Source organism: Xenopus tropicalis, chromosome 1 (genome assembly GCF_000004195.4).
Source record: "Xenopus tropicalis strain Nigerian chromosome 1, UCB_Xtro_10.0, whole genome shotgun sequence".
Taxonomy (NCBI): domain Eukaryota; kingdom Metazoa; phylum Chordata; class Amphibia; order Anura; family Pipidae; genus Xenopus; species Xenopus tropicalis.
In genome coordinates this window covers 78,701,458-78,726,001 of record NC_030677.2, presented here as the reverse complement: position 1 = coordinate 78,726,001, position 24,544 = coordinate 78,701,458, and the positions used below count along the sequence as shown (strand labels likewise).

At 41.1% G+C, this 24,544-nt stretch overlaps 1 protein-coding gene across 10 annotated transcripts in view; it reads right to left on the bottom strand.

Moving 5' to 3' along the window:
- Positions 1-23,894, bottom strand: part of fam13a (family with sequence similarity 13 member A) — a 126,978-nt gene extending 103,084 nt beyond the window's left edge. For 5 of the 10 annotated variants that reach the window (XM_031903202.1, XM_031903214.1, XM_031903215.1 and 2 more), the window contains exons 1-2: positions 11,750-12,380; positions 7,152-7,361 (exon numbers count right to left, since the gene is read on the bottom strand). In XM_031903202.1, the coding sequence (XP_031759062.1) occupies positions 7,152-7,361; positions 11,750-12,038 (499 nt within the window). In that variant the 5' untranslated portion in view covers positions 12,039-12,380. Of the gene's footprint in view, positions 1-7,151; positions 7,362-11,749; positions 12,382-23,023; positions 23,190-23,795 lie in introns of those variants that run through there. The other 5 variants (XM_031903198.1, XM_031903205.1, XM_031903217.1 and 2 more) reach the window with 3 other exon arrangements.
- Between the last annotated feature and the right edge of the window lie 650 nt (positions 23,895-24,544).

The window sequence follows — 24,544 nt, the reverse complement described above, 5'->3', positions numbered from 1 at the left end:
GGAGCGATTATGGGAGTAGGAGGGTTATCAGGGCTTTCAGTTGCTAGAAATGACCGAGACAATGCATCAGCCTTAATGTTTTTAGACCCTGGACGAAAAGAAATTTAAAAATTAAACCTTGAAAAAAAAAGAGCCCATCGTGCCTGACGAGGATTGAGTCTCTTTGCATCAGAAATGTACTCTAGATTCTTGTGATCAGTCAAAATTGTAACGGGCTCGGAAGATCCCTCCAGAAGATGTCTCCATTCCTGAAGAGCGAGTTTGATCGCCAATAATTCTCGGTTGCCAACATCAGAATTTCTTTCAGCAGCGGAGAACTTACGGGAGAAATAGGCACAGGGATGCAAGGAATCTTGGAAAGAAGGCCGCTGGGATAAAATTGCTCCAACACCGACATCAGAAGCATCTACTTCTAGAATGAAAGAACGAGTAGGAACCGGGTGAATGAGGACTGGAGCAGAACAAAACGCGGCTTTAAGTTTTTCAAAGGCAGCTTGGGCTTCAGAAGACCAGACATCTTTGACCCCCTTTTTGGTGAGGGCAGTAATGGGTGCGACAATTTGAGAAAAACCTTTGATGAATCTTCTATAAAAATTTGCAAAACCCAAAAATCGTTGGATGGCTTTTAAACCAGCAGGAAGAGGCCACTCAAGGACAGCAGAAAGTTTGACAGGATCCATCCTAAAGCCTGAGGAGGAAATGACATAACCAAGGAAGGAAACTTCAGACTTGTGAAAGTCACACTTTTCAATCTTAGCATAAAGGTGGTTTACTCTCAAGCGATGCAGTACTTGTTTGACATGATCAATGTGTTCAGGTAAAGATGATGAAAAAACCAGTATGTCGTCTAAATATACCACCACATAGGAAAAAAGAATCAATGCATGGTCTTAACCCTCCATCCTTCTTCTGGACAAAAAAAAATCCAGCCCCAGCGGGTGAATTGGATTTTCTAATGAACCCCTTAGACAAATTCTCTTGAATATAGTCTTTCATTGCTTGAGTCTCAGGGATCGAGAGAGGGTAGGTCCTTCCTCTGGGGGGAACGGAACCAGGAATCAGGTCCACAGGGCAATCATAAGGACGGTGGGGGGGAAGGGTCTCTGCATTTTTCTTTTCAAAAACATCGGCAAAGTCTGAATAACATGAAGGTAGATGTTTTACAGAAACAGAGACAGTAGAGAGGGACACAGCAAAGTTATCGAGGCAATTTGTACGACAAAATGAACTCCAAACCGTGATATCTCCCCTAGACCAGTCAATGATGGGATTGTGTTTCTGTAACCACGGGAGACCCAGGATAATAGGTGTGGCAGGACACTGAATGGCCAAAAAGGTGATTACCTCAGAGTGTAGTGATCCCACTCTTAAGCGGAGAGGAGGAGTGGAACAGGTCACGAGGCCAGGAGTTATAGGTCTACCATCGACAGCTTGAGCAGAGAGCGGAACCTTGAGAGGCATCAAAGGAATTCGAAAAGACTTGGCAAAAGACAGGTCAATAAAGTTTCCGGCAGCTCCTGAGTCGAGGAAGGCCTGGCAGGAAAAATACTTGGAATTGGATGAAATGGAGGTAGGTACTAACACTCGGGTGCGAAAATTACGGGGAAAAAAATTAGCTTCGCCTAGGGAAGTTTTCCCCAACAGACCTAGGCGCTGGAGTTTCCCTGTTGAAGAAACTGCTTAGGCTTGTTGGGACACATCTTGACAAAATGACCGGTGCTCCCACAATACATACAAAGACCAGCAGACCTTCTACGACTACGTTCCTCAACGGAAAGCCTGGTAGCTCCAAGTTGCATTGGTTCGTCCACGGAGGCTGGTACAGAAGCTGGTACGGAGGCTGTAGCGGGCGCTGAAGTGGAGAATTCTGGAGTAAATCTCCACGGGCGGTTCCTTTGAAGCTGTCTTTCCCTCAAGCGGGTATCAATATTGATGACGAGAGACACCAAGTCTTCGAAGAGGGATGGTAAGTCACGAGCGGCTAGTTCGTCTTTAAGAGAATCATTGAGCCCGTGCCAAAAAGCTGCTATTAAAGCCTCATTATTCCAGGAAGTCTCAGCGGCCAGTGTACGGAAGTCTATGGCATAGTCAGAGGCAGCACGAGAACCTTGGGTGATTCTCAAAAGGCGAGCTGAGGCATTTACCTTTCGACCAGGGGCATCAAAAATTTGTTGAAAAGTGGAAAGGAAAGTAGCAGCATTGTTGACGAGAGGGTCGTCCCGTTCCCAAAGAGGAGAAGCCCAAGCAAGGGCCTTACCAAAAAGTAGAGCAATAATAAAGGCAACCTTGGATTTTTCATTTGGGTAACGATGAGGAAACAGTTCAAAATGAATCTTACATTGGTTCAGAAATCCCCGACAGGTCTCAGGATCACCCCCATAGCGCAAGGGGGAAGGAATCTTGGGTTCAGAGAGAAGAACAGATGCCGAAGGGGCCGGAGGTGGAGAGGGCGGCAAATCAGGAAACACTTGAGGCAGTTGTTGTGGTACCTGTAATGCATCCAGGCGGGTGGTAATGTGCTGTAAAGTCTGCGCGAGGTGCACCTGCTGAGTCTCCTGCTGCTCCAGACGTTTCATAAAGGCTTCCAAAATGGATTCCAGAGAGGAAGCAGACGCAGCGGCCTGAGATGGCTCCATGTGTGGCCCAAGCTAACTGTAACGTTCAAGTTAGAATGGAACCAGTGTGCGACCGCTGTATGCAAAATCTGACTCCTACAGTATAACAGGAACTCCCAGCTCTTCCCGGTGTTCACCGACGCCCTTTTGGGGCCCCGGACTTTCTGCTGCGGTCCAAGCTGGGGTCCTGCAAACCTTCAGAGTTCAGACGAGATGCGAGGTACAGGCAAGGCAAAACGTAGTTGGGGTACAGGCACAAGTCGGGGCTGGCAGCAATATTCGTAGTTGGGGTACAGGCAAACGGTCAAGGCAGGTAGCAAGTATCGTGGTCAGGGTCAGGCAAAGGTCGAATCCGGAAACAGCAAACAAAATGCAAGAGCAGGTACTGTAGATAACAGAAGCCAGCTTGGGCAATGAAAACAATGAAGGAAGGGGTTTAAATAGCCGAATTTGGCGTCAAAAATCAAAGGAACCGGAAACCTAAAAAACCTACACAAAGATGGCGCCTAATGCTTCAGGGCGCGCGACTGCGCATGTCCGCGCGTCATCGCGCATGCGCAGTAACGCCGCGCCGTCCCTGCCGAACCCGGAAGTGCGGGCCCCTAATAGAGCGCGTCTGCCGGCCGGCGCGACCTAAGGTAGGGGAACGCGCCGGTCCGGCAGAGCGCCTCACACCAATGTTTCACTGTTATGAGATGACCCTTCCCATCTTGAGAGAAGTGTTTTAGAAAGGCAAACAATTATTGACAATAATAATGATAATAATAAAAATAATAAATAAAAAAAAGACAGTTGGTAATGTTGCTGTACAAGTGCAAATAAAACAGCTTTCAAAAAAGAACAAAGAAGTAGGCTAGAAATTCTATATTTTATGTTCTGGGCTTCTCTAACAGGCAAGACCACCACCACTCTTTAGTAGAGAAGAGGGTGCATTTTGACACATAAGTGAGTGTGCAAAGTGCCAGCCCACTTTGCACCATACTTTTTTTCCTAAATGAAATACCCATTACTACATGGCTGCTTGTATTAGAAAGTGATTTATTTAGAAAGGGAGAGGCATTTAGGAGACCCCTCAACTTGTCATTCTGGGCTGGCCTATGCCCACTGAAACTGTGCTCTGTGCCACACAGAATAATTTGTGACTCTAAAGATAAACATAGTCGTTTCCCACCTTACTGTCTGATTCACTTAAGCTACCATCTTCTATCTGAGCTTAGTGCCCAACTCACATTATACAGCGTATCTACACACAATATCAAAATCACAATAAAAAACTGTATATTGTGAATCAGAGTTGGGTATTAATCAGCCCTGTAGTATCACCTTCTATAACAAATGTAATCTCAGTTATTGCTATTGATTTATAATGATATTAAAGGACCCCTAATCCTTGCTGCTTACCAGTGGCCCAGAGCACACTAAACATAGGACATTCCACTGACACTCAAATATTGTTTAACAAGATCATACAAATGAGGGAGGGCCACATAGATACAAGATAGTTTTTTTTTCTGGTGTGTAATATTTTGCTTTATCATTTTGCTATGTTTTAATTGAACTTTAAATGTAAGAGTCTACACCCCATAGGTAGACAGTAAACAATGGCAATAAGCCTTGTTTCAGCATCATGCATGAACCAGCTGCTTCTTTAACTGGTTGCTCTGAGTGACAGTTATCAAGACAGACGCACATTAGCCAAAGATAATACTATTTGCTGTTTCCAGAAACACAAAGCAGTAGCCCTTTCACAATGCCACTGTTGAGCGAATGAACATTTATTGTGTAATTAAGACTCTCCTACTTGCACAACAGGTCTCAAGGATTCAGAAGATTAAATCTGAAACGCTATAATGATCCGAAGTACAGGCACAACTCTGCACAGTAGTAATTATATACACACTGAGAAGTAGGTTAAGGAGGAATCTCATGCTGTTATTATGCACTTTACTTTTAAATTGCATTTTAAAGTTTTGTTTCACAAGGGTTTTGTGGACTGACTGGGAAATATATCATAATGTAGTGCAGTTTTGGGCTCCAGCCCTTAAGGAGGACATTAATGAGCTGGAGAGAGTGCAGAGACGTGCAACTAAACTGGTAAAGGGGATGGAAGATTTAAACTATGAGGTTAGACTGTCAAGGTTGGGGGTGTTTTCTCTGGAAAAGAGGCGCTTGCGAGGGACATGATTACTCTGTACAAGTACATTAGAGGGGATTAGAGGCAGATAAGGGATGTTCTTTTTCCCATAAAAACAACCAGTGCACCAAAGGCACAGAACTGTTGGCATGTCTGAAGTTGATATGCCCTTTATCAGTTTCATTTAGTAATTTTACTGGCATGTCTGGGGTTAATATGCCCTTTATCAATTTAATGTAGTCATACTGGCACCTTTGAAGTTAATATGTCCTTTATTCTTTTTATTTAGTGATTATACTGGCACATCTGGGGCATGTAAAGTGGGTGTGGCATGTGGGGGCATGGTCACAAAGCAGGTGTGGCCAAAAAAAATTAGCCGCACTACCCGCGTCATATATTTTTGTCCCTCTTTCTCTTAATGAAATGTTGGGAGGTATGGTGTTACTGTTCCTTTATGGAAGCTCCGTTCCTCTAATCTAAAGGGGTTCCTTTAGATTAGAGGAACGGAGCTTCCATAAAGGAACAGTAACACCATACCTCCCAACATTTCATTAAGAGAAAGAGGGACAAAAATATATGACGCGGGTAGTGCGGCTAATTTTTTTTGGCCACACCTGCTTTGTGACCATGCCCCCACATGCCACACCCACTTTACATGCCCCAGATGTGCCAGTATAATCACTAAATAAAAAGAATAAAGGACATATTAACTTCAAAGGTGCCAGTATGACTACATTAAATTGATAAAGGGCATATTAACCCCAGACATGCCAGTAAAATTACTAAATGAAACTGATAAAGGGCATATCAACTTCAGACATGCCAACAGTTCTGTGCATTTTCCAAAGTTATAAACAGGGCCAGTGGTACATAAATCTATGTTATTTCCTTCCATTCTTAATCAGTTGAAAGCAAAACAATATTAATGTACCACTAGAATTTCTAGCCATATTAACAAGGCCAGCCTAATGTTCCCAAACTTATAAGGGCCCCTTTTAAAGGTCTGCTATATTTTATGAATGGATCAGCGATACCTCTGTTTTCTAGTCTGCATGCTGTGGTCTGCCAGAGATTCCCAAGTGTCAGAGATATATGTTAGGGGAGGACAAGGTGAAACTGTCCAGCACACAAATAAAGGCAGAAGCCTCTTCTGCCTGATAAAAGACAGAGCGCACTCCCAGCCCCTGACCCAGTGAGCAGGAGAGGAATGCCCGCCAATGCCGATAGTTGACCCTTGCCTGTCACAAATGCTCCTCCCAGGACAATCAAACATCAAGGTAAACGTGTGAGCTTGAAGTTGCAGGCGAGATTCAAGATTTAAGGGGCGGGCAGTGCTATAAATATCGGTACTGTCCCGCTGAAAAGGCGATACGGCAACTCCTTGGCTTCCGGAAGTTATCTTACCGCATTCTTTAGAGTCTTGGGGGGGGGGTCCTTTTTTGGAGTAATTTATGGTTTTGTAGGGGATTGTGTAGGGAGAGGGATGGGGGACAGAGCGTTTCTACTTGGCAGCTAAGACTGCCTGCCTGTAACAACGGATCACTATCTAAGCCTGCACAGGGAAAGGGAGGGGGAGGAGGGGTGAGCTGCCCTGAAGATTGCTACGAGAGTTGGAGGAGATCTGCTGCCTGAGTTCAATAAATTAATGGAAAGGTTAATTTTCAAGAAAACCACTTATACTTTTGTAATTTTTCCATGATATATTTTCTAATAAAAGTATTTTAAAAAGATATTTTTAATATTAAAAAATTGTGTTACAGTTCCTTTAAGTACCCAGTATGGTACGAAATGCGTAAGGCTTTATAGCATTTGTGTGTATATGTTAATAAATAAACTACTTTGATTTTACTTTATACCTGAGCTTTATATATACTTCTTTGGAGTTCCGGACAGCCTGCCTAACTCATTATCTTTGTTGCAATCACCCTATGACTACAGTCATAGGCCAAGAAACAGCCTAACTGCTCGCCTCAGCATGCTCCAGAGTCTGCACTAACAGGCACTTCAGGCACACAGAGTTTCTGACACTTGGAAACACATGAGTATGCATTTTGAATGCCAAAATCAGCTGTGAACACAGGCCAACAAAGTGCCTGTTAGTGCAGACTTGGGTTGGGCCTGTCTTAAACTGAGGTATATCTATTAACTCCAATAATGTTTTAATTCAAAAAAATGTAAATGTCATTGCTCCCCCAAAACTTCAGTGCATATTATTTCCATGGCAGAAATTATGCTAATTTTATAAAGGAATTGCATCAAACGAAAACGAAAGCAATAATTTTTCAGCAAGGTAAATCCAAAAAGAAGATGGTTTCCAACCTATATTGCTTGGATGGCCAAAATACAATTAATTTCTAATTAAAATGTAATTGTAAGCAACAAATTACAAAAACTGCACTTACTTTGGTAACCCTCAATAAACTTGGGAAGTAATGCAGTGGTGATCACGCCATCCGGCATCTCTCTGAGGAAAAGCTTAAGGAGACTGGCGGCAGAATGGACATCCATTTCTTCTCCCAGTATTGGCTGCTCTCCACTTTCATACTTAAGCTTCAGCTGTTCAACCATTTTGACATTTCCATTAACTCTAAAAAGTCCTTCTTGGTCCATTCCTGAGGAAATAGAAGATGACAGCTTAGTTGCCATGTCGAATTGATAAGGCTTATCATTCTCTAGATATTAAACAAGATATAAGACAAACCTTTTAAAGTTCTATTAATATCTGTTTTGTTTACATTTTTATGTTTCTTCTTTTTGATTATGACAACAATGCCCAAGGAGTTCTATGTATTTGGCATATTCACTTGAAAGCTATCCTACAATAAGCAGCGAGCTGCTCCCTTCACTCACTTGTTCTGTAGTCCTATGAATCCCTCAGCACCACCCTCGGTGAGCACACACACATTATGGAACTCCCCAAATTCTGTAATCAGTATGCACCCAGCTTTAATAGGCACAGGGTACGCCTAGGACCAATGTAGGAGTTTTGCACTCTGCTTAAAAGTAGCAGGTCTGTGATCAGAATCGTTGATGGGAAGGGAAAGGGGGGTAACTAAGCTTAGGTAACTAACAGAGCAAGTGTTGTCAATCAGCAAAATAAAAGATGGGCAGCTACTCGGGCTATTTTTAGAGGCACAGAGCATCCCTGCTAAAAGGCTGTGGATGTATTTGGGTTGATGCAAAAGCCCAAAAACATAAAAGAGAGTAACATTTCTATTCAAGTTCTTTTGAACTTTAGCTACAAAGATGTGACACCAGTGGATCAGCATGGGGCAAGAGCATGCACATAAGTTCAAGACCAGGTATCATGCATGCCTATCATTGCCTGATATCCTCAGCTTTAGCGATGACATGCAAACATACTATGTGACCCCTATGTCACTGTTCTGTTTCCATGTTTCTTGAAATTTGATGTGGGGCTAGACATGTTCTTACGACTTGTGCTCTGATAAACTTTAGTCCCTCTTTACTGCTGCACTGCAGTTGGAGTGATGTCACCTCCCTTCCCTTTGTCCCCCATCAGCCAATCAGCAGATCAATAGGAATGTAGCAAGATAGCAGATACCTAATATCTGTATTGCTAAAAGTGGTAGATATGAGAATAGCACTCAATAGTAAGAATACAAGTCTGGCTCATGACTCCTTCAACTACATTGAATAGGGGAAACAACAAAGCAGTTCTGTAGTGCTGGCTCCTTTTAAAAGCTCAGAATTAGGCACAATGCACTGGGATGGCTGACTGCACACCAATATTACAATTGAAAAAAAAATCCATTTTTGGTTCAAGAATAAAATTTGAAATGGTCGAATGGATCATCTGCACTGTGAAAAGTGTAATACGGTAATAAAAACTATACCATTAAAATCATGACAGAATCCCTTTAAGTTGTGTCCCTTTCATTCTCCTTTTATTGAAAGTAATTGCTGATGTTATATCTGATGCCTAAATTACTGCTAGATTTATAGCAAAAAATACAAACTATGACAAGGGGTAATAAGACCTTATAAGCCTTCGGGCAAGCAGACTTAAAATATTAATACAATTAGTAATTAAGTTGCTGACAACATTCCAAAGAGTCTTAATGCAGTATATAATTAGGGAATATTTACAGGCAGTATAATACTACATACAATATGGTATAAATAAAGATTATCAAAACACAATATATGTGCAGAACACATAAGCATAGAAATTGGTGAAAGAGGAAAGAAAAAATAAGCTGCAAGAGTGGAGAGATCATTCATTTATAAGCTGTTATAGCAGACATACTGTGACTTTCTGCCTTTAACACAGGTTAACTGCTTAATCCTCAATCTCCATGCCATTACAGATACATCTAACACAAATTAGGTTGGGACAGAATTTGAGCAGAAGCTAAGGTTCAATATATGGCAATCTACATGTTTACTATTCCCGATAACCATTTTTACAAGAATCAGGATGCTGTGGCAGAAAGTTCTCATTGGATTAAAACTCTCCAATCCCTGCACAACTGCAGGGAAACTAGCCATTAGGGCTCTGGCACACGGGGAGATTAGTTGCCCGTGACAAAACTCATGTGTCCCGGGCGACTAATCTCCCCAAAATGCCATCCCACCGGCGAAAATGTAAATTGGCAGTGGGATGGCATACGCGGCGGCGTGATTTCAGTGAAATTGCGCAAGTTTCCTCTCGAGGCAACTTGCGCCCGCGTATGCCATCCCACCGGCGATTTACATTTTCGCCGGTGGGATGGCAATCCGGGGAGATTAGTCGCCCGCGAACAGGGAGTTTTGTCACGGGCGACTAATCTCCCCATGTGCCAGAGCCCTTAGAGTGTGGAGATAACATAGAACATCTGGATCTGGCTGTTTAAAGGTCCCCATGCACGTGCCGATTCTAGCTGACGATAACGGTCCCTGGGTATGGGCACTACTGACAGGCCTGTCTGACCGATATCTGGCCTGAAATCAGGCAGATCTCGATGGGGCAGGTTAAAAAATATAGTCGGATTGGGGCCAAACGACTGAATTAGCCTGGATTCTCCTGATATCACCCACCTGATCTTAAGGTGTATGGGCACCTTAACACATGACATATTCCTCTAGTGCATCTAACACCGATCCTCTGCCTTCAGCCCTGTCCTTAGTGCTCACCGACAGCCATGACAACAGCCATTCCATGCAGACATGGTGTGGATTTCAGTGCAATAAAGTGAATGTGTACTTTCTTAAAAGAACAGTTCAGTGTAAAAATTATACTGGGTAAAATAGACTGCGCAAATTAAAAAAATATTTCTAATATAGTTAAGCAAAAATGTAATCTATAACGGCTGGAATGAACTGATGTCTAACATAATAGCCAGAACTCTACTTCCTCCTTTAAAGCTCTCTAAGCTGTTAGTAGTCAGTATGGGACATAACTGTTCAGTTGTTTGCGTTTGAATCTGACCTGCGTACTCACAAACTAACTGAACAGTTATGTCCCATTTGCCCCCGCCCCAGTCCCCCTAAAGTCACTGTCTAACTAAAGCTGGCCATACACACACTGATGATATCGTACGAAACCTCATTTGGTACGATATTTGGTGCGTGTATGGCAACTCAGCAAGGCAACCGATATTGCAAAAGGCTGCGGATATCGGTCAACTCACCGATCGGCCCGGTTAAGAATTTTTAATCTACCTCCAGGGCGGAATCGGCAGAAGGAGGTAGAAATCCTATTGTTTCTACCTCTATATCTGACAATTCAGCCCTGAACATCTGTGGAGGGTGGGAACAATCTTTTGTGCGATCAAAAGCCTCGCGAGGCAACTTCGGAGATTTCCCGAAATCGCGCCGCCGCGTGTGCCATCCCACCGGTGACTTACATTTTCGCCGGTGGGATGGCAGGTGATGGCAACTCGGGGAGATTAGTCGCCCGCAAACAGGGAGTTTTGTCGCGGGCGACTAATCTCCCCGTGTGCCAGAGTAGAGTTCTGACTATTATGTTAGAGATCTGCTCACTCTAGCTATTATAGATTACATTTCTGCCTAATTAAAGAGATACGGACACCAGAAATGAAAGCCTTTTTAAATCTATCATAACACTGTCTTTGCACTGTCTTTTGCCATGAAATTATTTGCTTTTACATTACCTATCAGACATCCCATATTCCTCTATGAGGGGGTGGCCATATTTGTATTGTAGGAGTCCCTTAGTATTAGAAGCTATAACTGACAGGCTGAGAAGGGACAGTCAGGTTGGCAAAACAGTCAGGTTTAGGAACTTTAACTAACAATTACTTACAGAAGCAGCCATATCAGCGAAAAATGATCAACATGACACATAGGTTACTTTTTATGTAGATTCATAATTTAAAAAGTAGTTTTTTTTGTGTCAGTATCACTTTAACTATATTAGAAATATTTTTTATTTTGCGCAGTATATCTATTTTACTTAGTTTTATTTTTACACTGAACTGTTCCTTTAATCTACCCTGTGTGTGCACTGACAGGTGGATGCTCTGCTTGTCAGTGCATACCAAGAAAAGGGAAGAAGTGTGATATGCCAACAGAGAAAATACAATGTTTCATACTAGCGTTATATTCACCAGACAAAGATCTGCTATGCACTCACAGAGGTTGTCTGACTTTTGGCCCTTTTGGTAAACTGCAACTCCCAGATTACAGCTATTCACATGGATGCCAAATTGTAGTTCATAGAAGCTGGAGAGCAGCCAGTTTGACATGCTATTTCAGCTCATGGCTGTTCACATGGATCATGGAAGCTTTATTTCACAGAAGCTGGAGGGCAGCAAGCTTGACATACCTGACCTTCTGGTCTATCACTAGTTGTTTCCAACAAATTATAAGAAGTGACAAATTTGAAACTTCAAAAGAATTAAAATCCTGTATGCCCAAGATGTAGTCACTGAAATACAACTCCCAGCATTCGCTAACGTCAGAAATACAATGGTTTAATCATATTAATATGTATCGTAAATACACACAAGCAATAAACACCTAGCAAAATCCATACCTATGGTGCGTAAGTACTCCACTATGTTCCACACCAAAGTTGGGATGCCTTCAGTCACTAATCCATTCACGTGGAGATCCTTAAGTTGCACACCAAACACTTTCTTGCACTGTATGGGGGGCTGCCCTCTAGCAGGCCGCGAGACCACTTTCTTCATATCCTCTTTCAGCCTGATGGCTGCCTTGCTTTTCTTAAAGGAGCAGAGGAAAAGAGAACAGTCACTAGCAGAAACAATCGGGGGCTGCATTCTAGTGCTGCTCTGCTGTTCTGTGGATAGGAAGTCAAGCATGGTGAGCCATTGTAGAGTGTGGATTCAAGAGGCAGCACTGAAATAAATGCAGCAGCTCCACAGGCATGGATAGGATACGGGAGAGTTTACCAGACTGCTGGAGGTGGGGCAGTCAGACAACTTCCCTGTAACTAGGAGATGGAGGGAGTTTTTTGCAGGAAGAACACACAGCTGTTTCCAAGCTATATTACCACAGTAACCTCTGGGCGGGACTTCTGATCCCCGTGCAACCTCACAAGCCTCCGCTCTTTCAGGAAAACCTTAGTAGGTTTTTCTAAAGCCTGTGAAAGAATTATGATTCAGAAAAACTGAACAAGGGTTTGAATTTAAGAACAGTCTGAGGATTAAAATACAGGAAGTGAGTGTTTGCTGGGTTTGTTTATCCTTTGTTTTTGTTTTGCATGCTCACAGTGAGTGTTAATAAGCACAGTGCTGGCTGACAAGTCCATAAATTAGCAATACCTTGTCAGATAAATACACACCAGAATCACAAGGGAGTTTTTTTGGTTAGTTAGCATTTTATAGATATCCTGTATGGACTGATATTTACACACAACAAACAGTCATTCAGTCCAGTGCAGCACAGGCTGAGTAGCTTTTGTGAACTACAGATCCCAACATCCTCAGCTAGAGAGCAGCAGCCCAGCCCACCTGGAATGTAAGACGATGCTGAGGCTGGATTGCAGCATACCCAGAATTGTAAAGGTACTGTTAAGGTTAGCCAACAAAAATATAAATGATTACATATTGTACACTGCACATTGTACATTAGTGAACGTGTAAAAAAACTAACATTTACTCACAGGCAGATACTAAGGGGCTTATTCATTAAACCATGATTTTTTTTTTTTGAGAAGAAAATTATTTTTTCTAACTTATAGAACTTTTCGTAATCTCTGCAATAATTTGACTTTTACGTGGTTTTCGTTAACTTCCACGAAAAAGTCGTATTTTTCGTAAAGACTGTCACCATTTCGGAATTCATTCAAGCTTTGGTATCGTGACTATCATCTTGAGGTTCGATCTGTAGAGTGCCATTGAGTCCTATGGAAGGCTTCCAAAATCATACACTTAAGGTTTCAAAGCCAGAAAGGTTTTTGTGCCGTTTACGAGCATTTGGATCCGAAAATGTAATGACTTTCAGAACGCAACCACAATAGTTTCGTATGAGGCCCCATCACTAGTGCAAAGAGCACTTTTTTGCAAACACAGCCAAGAAAAAACATTGCGCTGCAGGGTCAGCTTACTTTAGGCTGATGCCACACGAGGCGTAGGGCTGATATTTTCGGCAAGCGGAAAAACGCTTGGCGAAAATTCAGCCCTAAGCCTGCTACTTGTGCCTGCACCCGAATGAATGGAATACACTCGGGTGCAGGCACATGTAGCCGATATACTCATGAAAACGCGTGAAGCATAGGGCTGAATTTTCGGCAAGCATTTTTCCGCTTGCCGAAAATATCAGCCCTACGCCTCGTGTGGCATCAGCCTTATAACCACTCTACTTACAGAAAATTTGCACATCTGGAGCCTCAAGCAGGTGTGGGGGCGGGGAGGCAGAGTGGTGGGGGGCTGTGTCAGTTGTGGAAGGGCAGGTCCCACCAAAGTTCGTTTGATTTTTTTGTTTGGGTGGTGGGGTGGCGTGTCAAGTCATTATGCCACTGTGCAGGATGGTGCATTTGGTGTTACACCACACACATATGCAAGAGTTAAATGACTCAAGTCTCTATCAAAACTGTACATATGTGAGCTTGTGTAAAAACTAAATGCAGACAAAAATAAAAATGATCAATTTTATCTGCATTTGGTATTTACATGCACTTCTGTAGGTACAGTCCCCATAGAGAAGACTTAGATTAGTTCGCTCCTAAAATGAACAGAGTTGCACTATTGGATTATTATTGTGTTACTGGAACAGCTAAAAATATGTAGTGGTACAGCCTTCATATATCTTTTAGTTTTGTTGTCAACATTCCAGGTCATTATGTATAGGAGAACTAAAGCTTAACAAAGAAGTAGGGTAGATTAGAGATGCTGCACATGTTTTCATCTTTTGTACCACCCCAAGGCAACCACATTAGTGATGTGTGGGTTGAACTACAACTTGTGGGTCGGGCAGGTTTGGGTTGAATTTGGATAACCATTGGGGTTAGTGATGGATGCGGGTAGACTAGGGAAGTACAATCCTCCTCTGCTCCTGAAGATTCAGTTTATGAACCAAAATTACAAAGTAGTGTATGGACCGGGAAGACGCAGATATGTATGTATATCTTTATTTATAAAGCGCTACTTATGTACGCAGATGCTGTACAGTAAAATAGATTAATACAACAGGGGGTTATTAAAATAATAATAGATAAATACAAAGTATAACAATAAATACAAATATATACAAGGTACAGTTGCAATAAGTAAAGAATCAAAGAGACAAGAGGATAGAGATGCCTGCCCCATAGAGCTTACAATCTAAATGATTGTACAGGTGGTCATGGGTCCAACAAAACCAGCATTTTGTGGGCTAGGTTTGGGAGGTGGTTAAGGATTTGTGGGCTAGGGTCAGGTGCGGGTTGAGTTTTTTCTGAACCACACTTCACTAAACCACACCCCTTTAGCAGTAAGGATCTGTAAATTCAGTTACGTATGCTTCAGTATCTTTCCATCTTCTATCCTGCTGATTCACTGCACATACTCAATGCTGCTGACAGTTATGTGGCCTTAAGGACTCACTTGTAATATACAGCATATATAAAATATACGTCACAAGTTTGAAAAGTAATTAAATCAAATTCTCATTACATGGCAGCTCAGAAACCAGAATCAGAATTTTACATTCAGAACTGTAGTAATAGCTTTGGTTACTGATAAACCTAATTTTCTGCTTGGATTTTCCTCTTGGATGTTGCTTCCAGTGGCCTTGTGTGGTCAATTTTACATTTTTGGCTCGGAGGCAAGCTTTGGAAGCACAGAGGCACACTGTTACTCCAAGTAGAGCTTCCTTTAGGCTATAAGTTCACAAAGGTCTACCAAATGCAAATGGTCTTCAATAGTCTTCATTTGGCATCCCAAAAAATATTTTTTTCATGCCTGTGTGGCTCACCAACACTTTTTACATCTGAGCGTGGCTCACAAGTAAAAAAGGTTGGGGATCCCTGTCTTATGGTATACCAGTTCACAGCTTCATCTAAATGGGTCCTTCATATCATGTAGGAAACCTGTGAAGTTGGCTTATATTGTAACCCTAAATAACAAAAATCAAATGGTAAGCAAAAATCTAATCACAGGTGCTGATGCTTCACCTTTTTTAAGTATTGGCATTAAATACATCCTTAAAGGAGACATATTGGATAAATGGGAAAAACCCTAATTTTGTAGGCAATTATGAATAATATACGGTGCTGGTTTCACTTTGGGCTAAAAAATAATCCTATCTGTAAAAATGGCCCCTTTATTGGAGCTCCCTATAGGTCCTATCACTTCTCTGACCATGTTTGAAATGGAGTGTCCTAACTGTCCCTATCAAAAGCACAGTAGGAGGGGGAGAACCAATCACAGCCCTGCACTCACACAAGCCAAGACAGGCTTCAGTTCCCTATCAGGTCAGCCTAGCTGCTGATTGGTTCCTATACTACAGTGCAGTGTACTGAGGGCCGCCGAATCCCCTGCACATCCAGAGAATTCAGCCAGCAGGAAGTGGAACAGATGGGCGGGACTAGTGGAGTTTCGGTGGAATTTCTGAAACACAACTTTTTTAAGTACAATCCTTCTATATCTAGAGGAGTATAATTCACTGGTACATTCTTAATTTTTATAGGATGTGTCTCCTTTAAAGTTTGCCAGAAAGAACTGTCCCAAGATTCTTTTATAAAATAGTTCCTTGAAATAAGTTCTAATTTTATTGATTCAAGCATATAACAAGCCAGAGGGATAGCTTACGTCCCATAAGCTGCGAGTACATAAACTCCCTCACTACCTTTGTCTGATTATTGCCCTTTCTTGATCCTCATCACTGATTAGTGAACAGCTCCATGTGAAATGTATTCTTCCTCAATAGGGATTACAGAGCACCATGGACAGTGTCTGTCCTGGTCCTCTAAGGAATAAGCAGATTTTTAGATATGTTACAGGCTAAACAGTGCTGGTTATTAAATCTTCATAAAATGCAGCACAACAACACACACTAAGCCTAGTGGCACACTAAGCAGTTTCTCCACCAGTGTAGAAACCTGAACTGTCAAGCTCATGCATGGGACTTTGGCATGAAAACGTGAAAGTATTGTCAGGGCCTGCTCAGCTCCTGCTGGGATTGGAGTGGATTAAGGACCACGGAAGAAACTGAAACCAAATGATGAATGCAATCACTACTCTATATTATTTGCACTTCTATGCTGTTCATTTTTAACCAAGTCAACACACACAGCTGAGATAGAAAAAGTCACTACTGAACTGGCCTTTGAAATTTCTGCTGTTTTGACAGGTCACTGGTTAAAGTTAGCATGCTACTGAAAAAACAGCTCAATATGCTGTATTTTAATTGTATTTGGGAAGCATAATAAATTCTGTCAGAATTAGTCTTCTTTCTTCCTTCCTACCTATCTATAAAAACATAAGCCTATGCTTATGTGAAATGCTATTAATGAAAAAAAAATCTAATTATCTTACTTAAAAATCTATTAATTGTTTTTTTAAAGGTGGTATCCATGTGCAAATTACATTTGCAGCATGCTGTGCAATAATAGACGACAAAGTAGAACTAATTAGTTACATATGGATGCCCCTGATACAAAGCACAAAAATGGAATTATTAAGTGGAGGAACCTTAACTTAGATAAAATAGATTAAATGTTCCAATGAAATTAGGCTTTATGACGTGAAAATATGAATTGAGAAAATACAAGATGGAAATTGGTTGTAAGTTAGAGAAATGAGTGTTTATGTAACACAGAGGGTCTTGCAGATTTACAGTTACAGAATAGTTAATGGCATTTACAAGGACTTCTCATAATGAAAAGGTCAAAGACAGCATTGTGCTGTTCAAAGCATAACATTGCTTCAGATTGTGTTAATGCAAAAGCTGAGTTAGTATACTGATTATTACACTCTGCTTTCCATACAGACACCAAACAAATACAAATTCATATTAAAGCAGAAAAGTGTTTTCACACTCTATTAGAAGGTATTGGAAACTTACTAGGCACATATTAGTGTTTAGTCTTACTGCCTGTAGAACCTCAGCATGGTAAAGTACAGCACTCCTGACATGCAAGAAGCTAGGGAAAACAGCCCATGCCACACGATTTTCTGTTTTTATGGGGTTATTAAAAAACAACCAAACTGCGCAATTATTTGCACCATATTTTTGCATTTTGCCTTAGTCTAAATCATACCACAAGTCTCATGAATCCCATGAATACAGTGGTTTCTGAGTTTAGCAGCAGTGCTTTTTTGCCACAAGTTAAGGTGGCCATACAATGGCAGATCTGTAATATTAATAACAGTAATAATAATCAAATAATGCTCTTTCCATTAGGGGGAGCGTACTTATAAATGAAGCCAATGGGAAATAAATGATATATTGCCATCGCCCCCACTACTTATACATACACTTGCCATACAAAAACGAAGTAAACTCATGAAAAACACTTGACAAAACAAAAACATTTAGACAGTAGTATTAACATAGTAACATGTAGTATAAGATGATCAACAGTCTGTTCAGCTTTACAGGAAGTACAAGACTATAATAAATTGTGTAATTTGCCGTTTGCCATGATTAGCAAAGAACATGAATCAGCACTAAACACAGACACATAAACATTAGTTTTAAACTGTGGTTGCCAGCATTCTTTAGTACTAAGCTGAATCTACTTAATACAAATATACTCAAGGCAAGAAAATATGGTATGTGCATGATTTTTAAAGGGTTATAAGTGATTTAGTATTCCCTGACAATAGTAATGGCACACTAGAATTTTTATAGGAATCCAGGAATGGCAAGTATTTCAACTGAAGAAAATGAGGGCAAGGGTTGCAAAGTGTAAAGAAGTAGAGATTGATTACACCTCACTTTACCACATAACCCCATGCTACACTCTGTAACACACATTGTAAAATCATGTATATCAAACTATGCCCAGACTGGCAAATGACAGAGGGGCTTCTGTAAGAGACCATGGAAGCCACTTTTTAGTGGGCTGGTGGGGGGGCTGTTTGGGCCTCTATGTACTTGAAATGCCAGGGCTTATTTTGATTTTCAGTCTGGGCTTGTATCAAACTAGATACTGTAATCAGGGGCGCTCCTGCCATGAGGCGTATTGAGAAACTTGCCTCAGGTGGCAGCTCCTGGTAACTTGAAGAGCATCTCCTCACTAGTGATGCGGCCCACCTCTCCCTGCCATAAGCTTTAAATGACACACCAAAATCCTTTCTTTCTCCTTTTAACAGTAGCAAGCCACCAGCACCTTTTACATTTACCTTGGTATACAGCTCAAACTCATCACCTACACTGATGTTCCTGTTGTAAATACAGGGTAGTGGAAACCTTATCTCACAAAATGCACTGTGTTCAGTCCTGTGCTCCCCTGCTGTGGAATGCAGGAGACATCCACCACAGGGCGAAATGCCCATGTGTAAGAGCCCTTAGGAATAATTAAGGTATTTGTCTCCTGTGTTTCCATTTTTCAAGCCATTAAATGTCACAATACAAGGTTGGCCACAGCCATAGAAGTGATCCAAGCAGGGAAGAATGCCACAGCGGGGCCCACAAAGCATAAATACCAAGAATGTGTGTGAGTGTATGTTTTGTCTGTGTACATAACATGGCAGCAACATAAACAATAATTATAATAGCTTAAAGGAAAAGTAACACTAAAATTTTTTAAGTGAAAAAGCTATTCTACCCTGCACCAATAACCGCCCTATCCTGCAAACTCCTTAGTATTTTGAATGCTTTAAAAGAAAATACCTGTTAAAACTTGGCTTCCTGTCAATTGAACTAAGGCGAAACGGCGAAGGAAGGAGCAGGCATCAACTATGCGAGGATCGATTGATCGAGCCTAGGCTTCCTTCTGTATAGAAAGGAGTCAGGCTAGACTCGATCAATCGATCATTCAAAGGAGCCATTCAAAGGAGAAAAGGCACAGGTTACTTAGCAGATAACAGATAAACCCCCATTACATGGGGCTTATCTACTACTTATCTGCTATGTAACCTGTGCCTTTTCTCCTTTTTTCCAGCTTGAATGGCTGCCCCCATGGCTACACAGCAGCTTATTTATATAGTAGCTTTTCTGTAGCAAAAACACCAGTTTTTTGCAGAGCAACAGCACATTATATTTTAATTACTTTAAAACACTTTACTTTTTTGATGTTACTGTTCCTTTAAATTGTAAACTCCACTGGGGCAGGGTCTGATGTGAAAGATATATATAATCTAACAAACGTTTGTCAGATTTTCTTGGTGCTATATAAATAGATAATTATTTAATACTTAATAACAAACTGAAAAAAAAAAAAAATATATATATATATATATATATATATATATATACATACATACACAGGTATGGGATCTGTTATCCGGAAACCCATTATCCAGAAAGTTCCAAATTATGGAATGGCCGTCTCCCATAGACTCCATTATAAGCAAATAACTCTATTCTTTTTAAATGATTACCCTTTTCTCTGTAATAATAAAACAGTACCTTGTACTTCATCCCAACTAAGATAGAATCAATTTTTATTGGTGGCAAAACAATCCTATTGGATTTATTTATTATTTAAATGTTTTATGACTTATGGTCAGGGCCGGATTTACACTTGGTGCGCCTCTAGGCCACCTGAAGTCATGCCCCACCGACCCACCCATGCGCAGTAGCTCACCACTCCCCACCGCTCCCTCATTGCTAGTTGCTAGCACTTCTCATCTGGTCCAGGAGCACTGAGGAATTGGTGCGCAAGAGAGGTTAACAATCTCCTGCTCACCTATTTCCCCAGTGCTCCATGGAAAAAACAAATGCGGCTGGGTGGCATGCCGCCCCTAAGATCTCGCCGCCCTAGGCCCAGGCCTTTGTGGCCTTCCCACAAATCCAGGCCTGCTTAAGGTATGGAGATCCAAATTATGGAAAGATCACTTATCCGGAAAACCTCAGGTCCAAGCATTCTGGATAATAGGTCCCATACCTGTATGTATGTATGTATATACATCATACAGGTCATCATCCTGATGACGATCCTGTGGTGATCAAAACGCGTAGATGGTATGCTGAAATAAATCACTGACTTGATTGATGCTGTAGCTGTGAGTGCTTTCTACTGTTGAGTTTGATGCATTATTTTTGTCAGCACCCAGCCGTTGCCCCGATACTGGTGAGAGTGCCAATTCTTTACAAGACTATATATATATATATATATATATATATATATATATATATATATATATATAAATATATACATATGTACAGTGGAGGAAATAATTATTTGACCCCTCACTGATTTTGTAAGTTTGTCCAATGACAAAGAAATGAAAAGTCTCAGAACAGTATCATTTCAATGGTAGGTTTATTTTAACAGTGGCAGATAGCACATCAAAAGGAAAATTGAAAAAACAACTTTAAATAAAAGATAGCAACTGATTTGCATTTCATTGAGTGAAATAAGTTTTTGAACCCCTACCAACCATTAAGAGTTCTGGCTCCCACAGAGTGGTTAGACACTTCTACTCAATTAGTCAACCTCATTAAGGACACCTGTCTTAACTAGTCACCTGTATAAAAGACACCTGTCCACAGAATCAATCAATCAAGCAGACTCCAAACTCTCCAACATGGGAAAGACCAAAGAGCTGTCCAAGGATGTGCTGTGGTCTGATGAGACCAAAATAGAGCTCTTTGGCATTAACTCAACTCGCTGTGTTTGGAGGAAGAAAAATGCTGCCTATGACCCCCAAAACACCATCCCCACCATCAAGCATGGGGGTGGAAACATTTTGCTTTGGGGGTGTTTTTCTGCTAAGGGCACAGGACAACTTATTCGCATTAACGGGAAAATGGACGGAGCCATGTATCGTGAAATCCTGAACGACAACCTCCTTCCCTCTGCCAGGAAACTGAAAATGGGTCGTGGATGGGTGTTCCAGCACGACAATGACCCAAAACATACAGCAAAGGCAACAAAGGAGTGGCTCAAGAAGAAGCACATTAAGGTCATGGAGTGGCCTAGTCAGTCTCCGGACCTTAATCCAATAGAAAACCTATGGAGGGAGCTCAAGCTCAGAGTTGCACAGAGACAGCCTCGAAACCTTAGGGATTTAGAGATGATCTGCAAAGAGGAGTGGACCAACATTCCTCCTAAAATGTGCGCAAACTTGGTCATCAATTACAAGAAACGTTTGACCTCTGTGCTTGCAAACAAGGGTTTTTCCACTAAGTATTAAGTCTTTTATTGTTAGAGGGTTCAAAAACTTATTTCACTCAATGAAATGCAAATCAGTTGCTATCTTTTATTTAAAGTTATTTTTTCGATTTTCCTTTTGATGTGCTATCTGCCACTGTTAAAATAAACCTACCATTGAAATGATACTGTTCTGAGACTTTTCATTTCTTTGTCATTGGACAAACTTACAAAATCAGTGAGGGGTCAAATAATTATTTCCTCCACTGTATATATATATATATATATATATATATATATATATATATATATATATATATATAAAGTAAAGTAGCAGCCTATAAAATTTGTCAGAACAGTCAGCTGTTTAACAGGTCAACTTTACAGATACTTCCACTATGGGTAGCATATTTTAGACATTTTGTTACAGCTCTACACGATGTAGGCAGGCCTGTTGTGTGCATGAAACTAGGCAATTACCTTCCAATGTTGCCATCAAATGCTATACAGTAATGAAAGTAACAGGGATGAATTATTCTGTTTCATGTTGAATGTATGACATTTTCAACCTGTATCATTTGTTGTGCCTTGCTGTGACTTTGAACATGGTTAGATGGCAAGCAGACAATAAAAGGTGGGTGAATGACAAAAAGCCTCCAGTGACAAAGGACAGAGACTACCAAGACATATGTAAGAAGAAAAAGATAACTTTCTTAATAATTAAATACAGGGAATTGCTTAATTACTGGAGGATGCCAATTGCCAGTGTCAGGATGGTCCACTACAATGCAAGAAAAAACTCCTGGTGGGCCCTCCTGATCATAACCATATGGCCTATTTCTATATGAGAAAAAAAGAGGAGAATGGATGGAAAGATAGATTATGGAATGTAATAAAGAGATTAAGGGGCACATTTATGTGAGATTAGAGCTCACTGCAAAAAAAAAAAAAACCCCACTTCCTATGGGATTTCTAGAGTTGTATTTATCAAATAGCAAATGCTAAATTTCAGCCAGTAATATATATGCTTCTAAAAACCCCATAGGAATGAATAAAAAGTGGGTCAGTTTTTCTGTGGATTTATGTCACATTTTGATAAATCTGCGAAGAGGGGATAGTGAAGAGTGGGACTATGACAGTGCACCTTTCAGTAATTATAATCACTAACCTCAAAACCCAGGCTGCAGTTACTCTTCTCTGAAAACTAGACTGGCCCAGCCACCATCTTGGTTCTGGACCCAGCGACTACTCTAGAATGTATAAAACTGAAAACCAAAGTTTTTGCTTTTTTCCCCAGTGCTAATGAAAAATATGTTTTTCTAGTGGTACTGTCCTTTAGTCAACCATATTCATTGTTTTCAGACACAACTGGAGGGCTCTGGAACAAAAAGCTAAATAACTAAAAAACCATAAAAAACACTAACCAATTGCAAACTGTCATACAAAAAGTGTATTTAGAGGTGAACAACCCCTTTAAGGAGAGTTGTTTTCCTTCATACAACTGTCCTACACTTAAGTGCTGTAACTGAAGGGCTTACTTAGACAATGGTAACAGACTTTGTCCAGACTGAAGCTAAGCAAAAATTGACACAAATGGAGTACCTGTGTCTGATTTACTCCGATGTCTCTTAAAGCACTAGTGCAGGTACTGCAGCTACAATCCATCCACATCCGGTTATCTTTTTGTGAGCAAGTCCTCGGTATACTGCATGTCCAGCAAGTGGGAATGCACTGGCCAAGAACATGAATGTACCAGGGGGCAGCATTCCTGAAGACAAATTGAGTAATTATGTTAAAGTAATTGCACATAAAGGCAAAGTACGATAAAATGATGGTAAAACCTTACAACGATCCTCTGTTACATCCCCTTAATTATCAGTAAAAATTCCTTAATCTAATGCTATTTTGACCTATTGTTCCTCTGTAAAGCAAATCTAAATCTAGTACAGTGAGATCTATGAGCCAGGCAGCTGGGGGAGGAGCTGCAAACTGTTTACTAGACTGGAGGGTGTAACCCCAAACTGGACTGTATGCTCGCATTTTATAGCACATTATCTTCAGTGTCTTTATTCACTCTCTAAAATAAGCAGGGACATTATCAGTAACAACCACACACAGCTGCACAACGCCACTAACAACTAAGGCTTTATTTTTAAGTGTAATTAAATCTAATAAACCAGACAGCGCACACATTGTGTAATTCCTCTTTTAAGTAATGGCTGGATATTTAAAACATACCTTCTAAAGTGCAGCTGGAACCCAATGGCTCCCCAGCTGTTTTAGAAGTACAACCCTTGCTGGGCACTGGGAGTTGCAGACGAATACACAGCTGAAGAGGCAGGGGTATATACACTATAAGCGTAGTCTTTCTTACCTTATTGCATTCGCATCCAAATGTCGATCTCCCCCCCAATAGAAGCCCGCTAAGCGACTCTGTGTGCAGCCCAGTTCCAGGTTGTTGGTACTCCTCACTGTTCTCCGTGCGCTCAGTCACACCCAACTGCGGTGTTTGTAAACATGCTCCACGTGTGACTCAAGCAACACGCCCTATTCACAGAAGCCCTTTACGCAATCAACCTCCAAAAGGCACACTTCCATACGCTAATCATTCTACGTAATTTACGTAGCGCTATCACAGTTTTGGGGTTGGCTCCTCACGTGGGAAAGGTGAGCAAAATCTGTCTGCTTTCAATTGTGATTGGCCGTGCCTTACCATTGGACCTCCTCTCATATACACTGGGCACTGTTCCAGGTGGGCATTTTATTCTTACTGACCTGAGCGGGGGGAAGATTGCATTTATTGATCGCTAATAATGGGAAATGGGTCTGCGATTATTTGTAATAAAATTTGTCTCTTTGTCCAGTGGGTACAACTGGCTAACCCTGTCAATTAGGAAACCACCAATATTCACTGATGGCTGTTTTGCCCATTCTGAGTTCTATACCTGCGATGAGAAAATCAGTGAACAGAAATAATTGTGTAATTTAAACGTGGAGTGGGAGGGCTCTCTGTCACAATAATAACGCATCTGTAGCCCCGCGGGGAATGCCTACATCCCCGAAATGTTCCATGCAACAAAACTGTAAACTTGCATTAGGTACAATAATCTCGCTCTTGTCTTC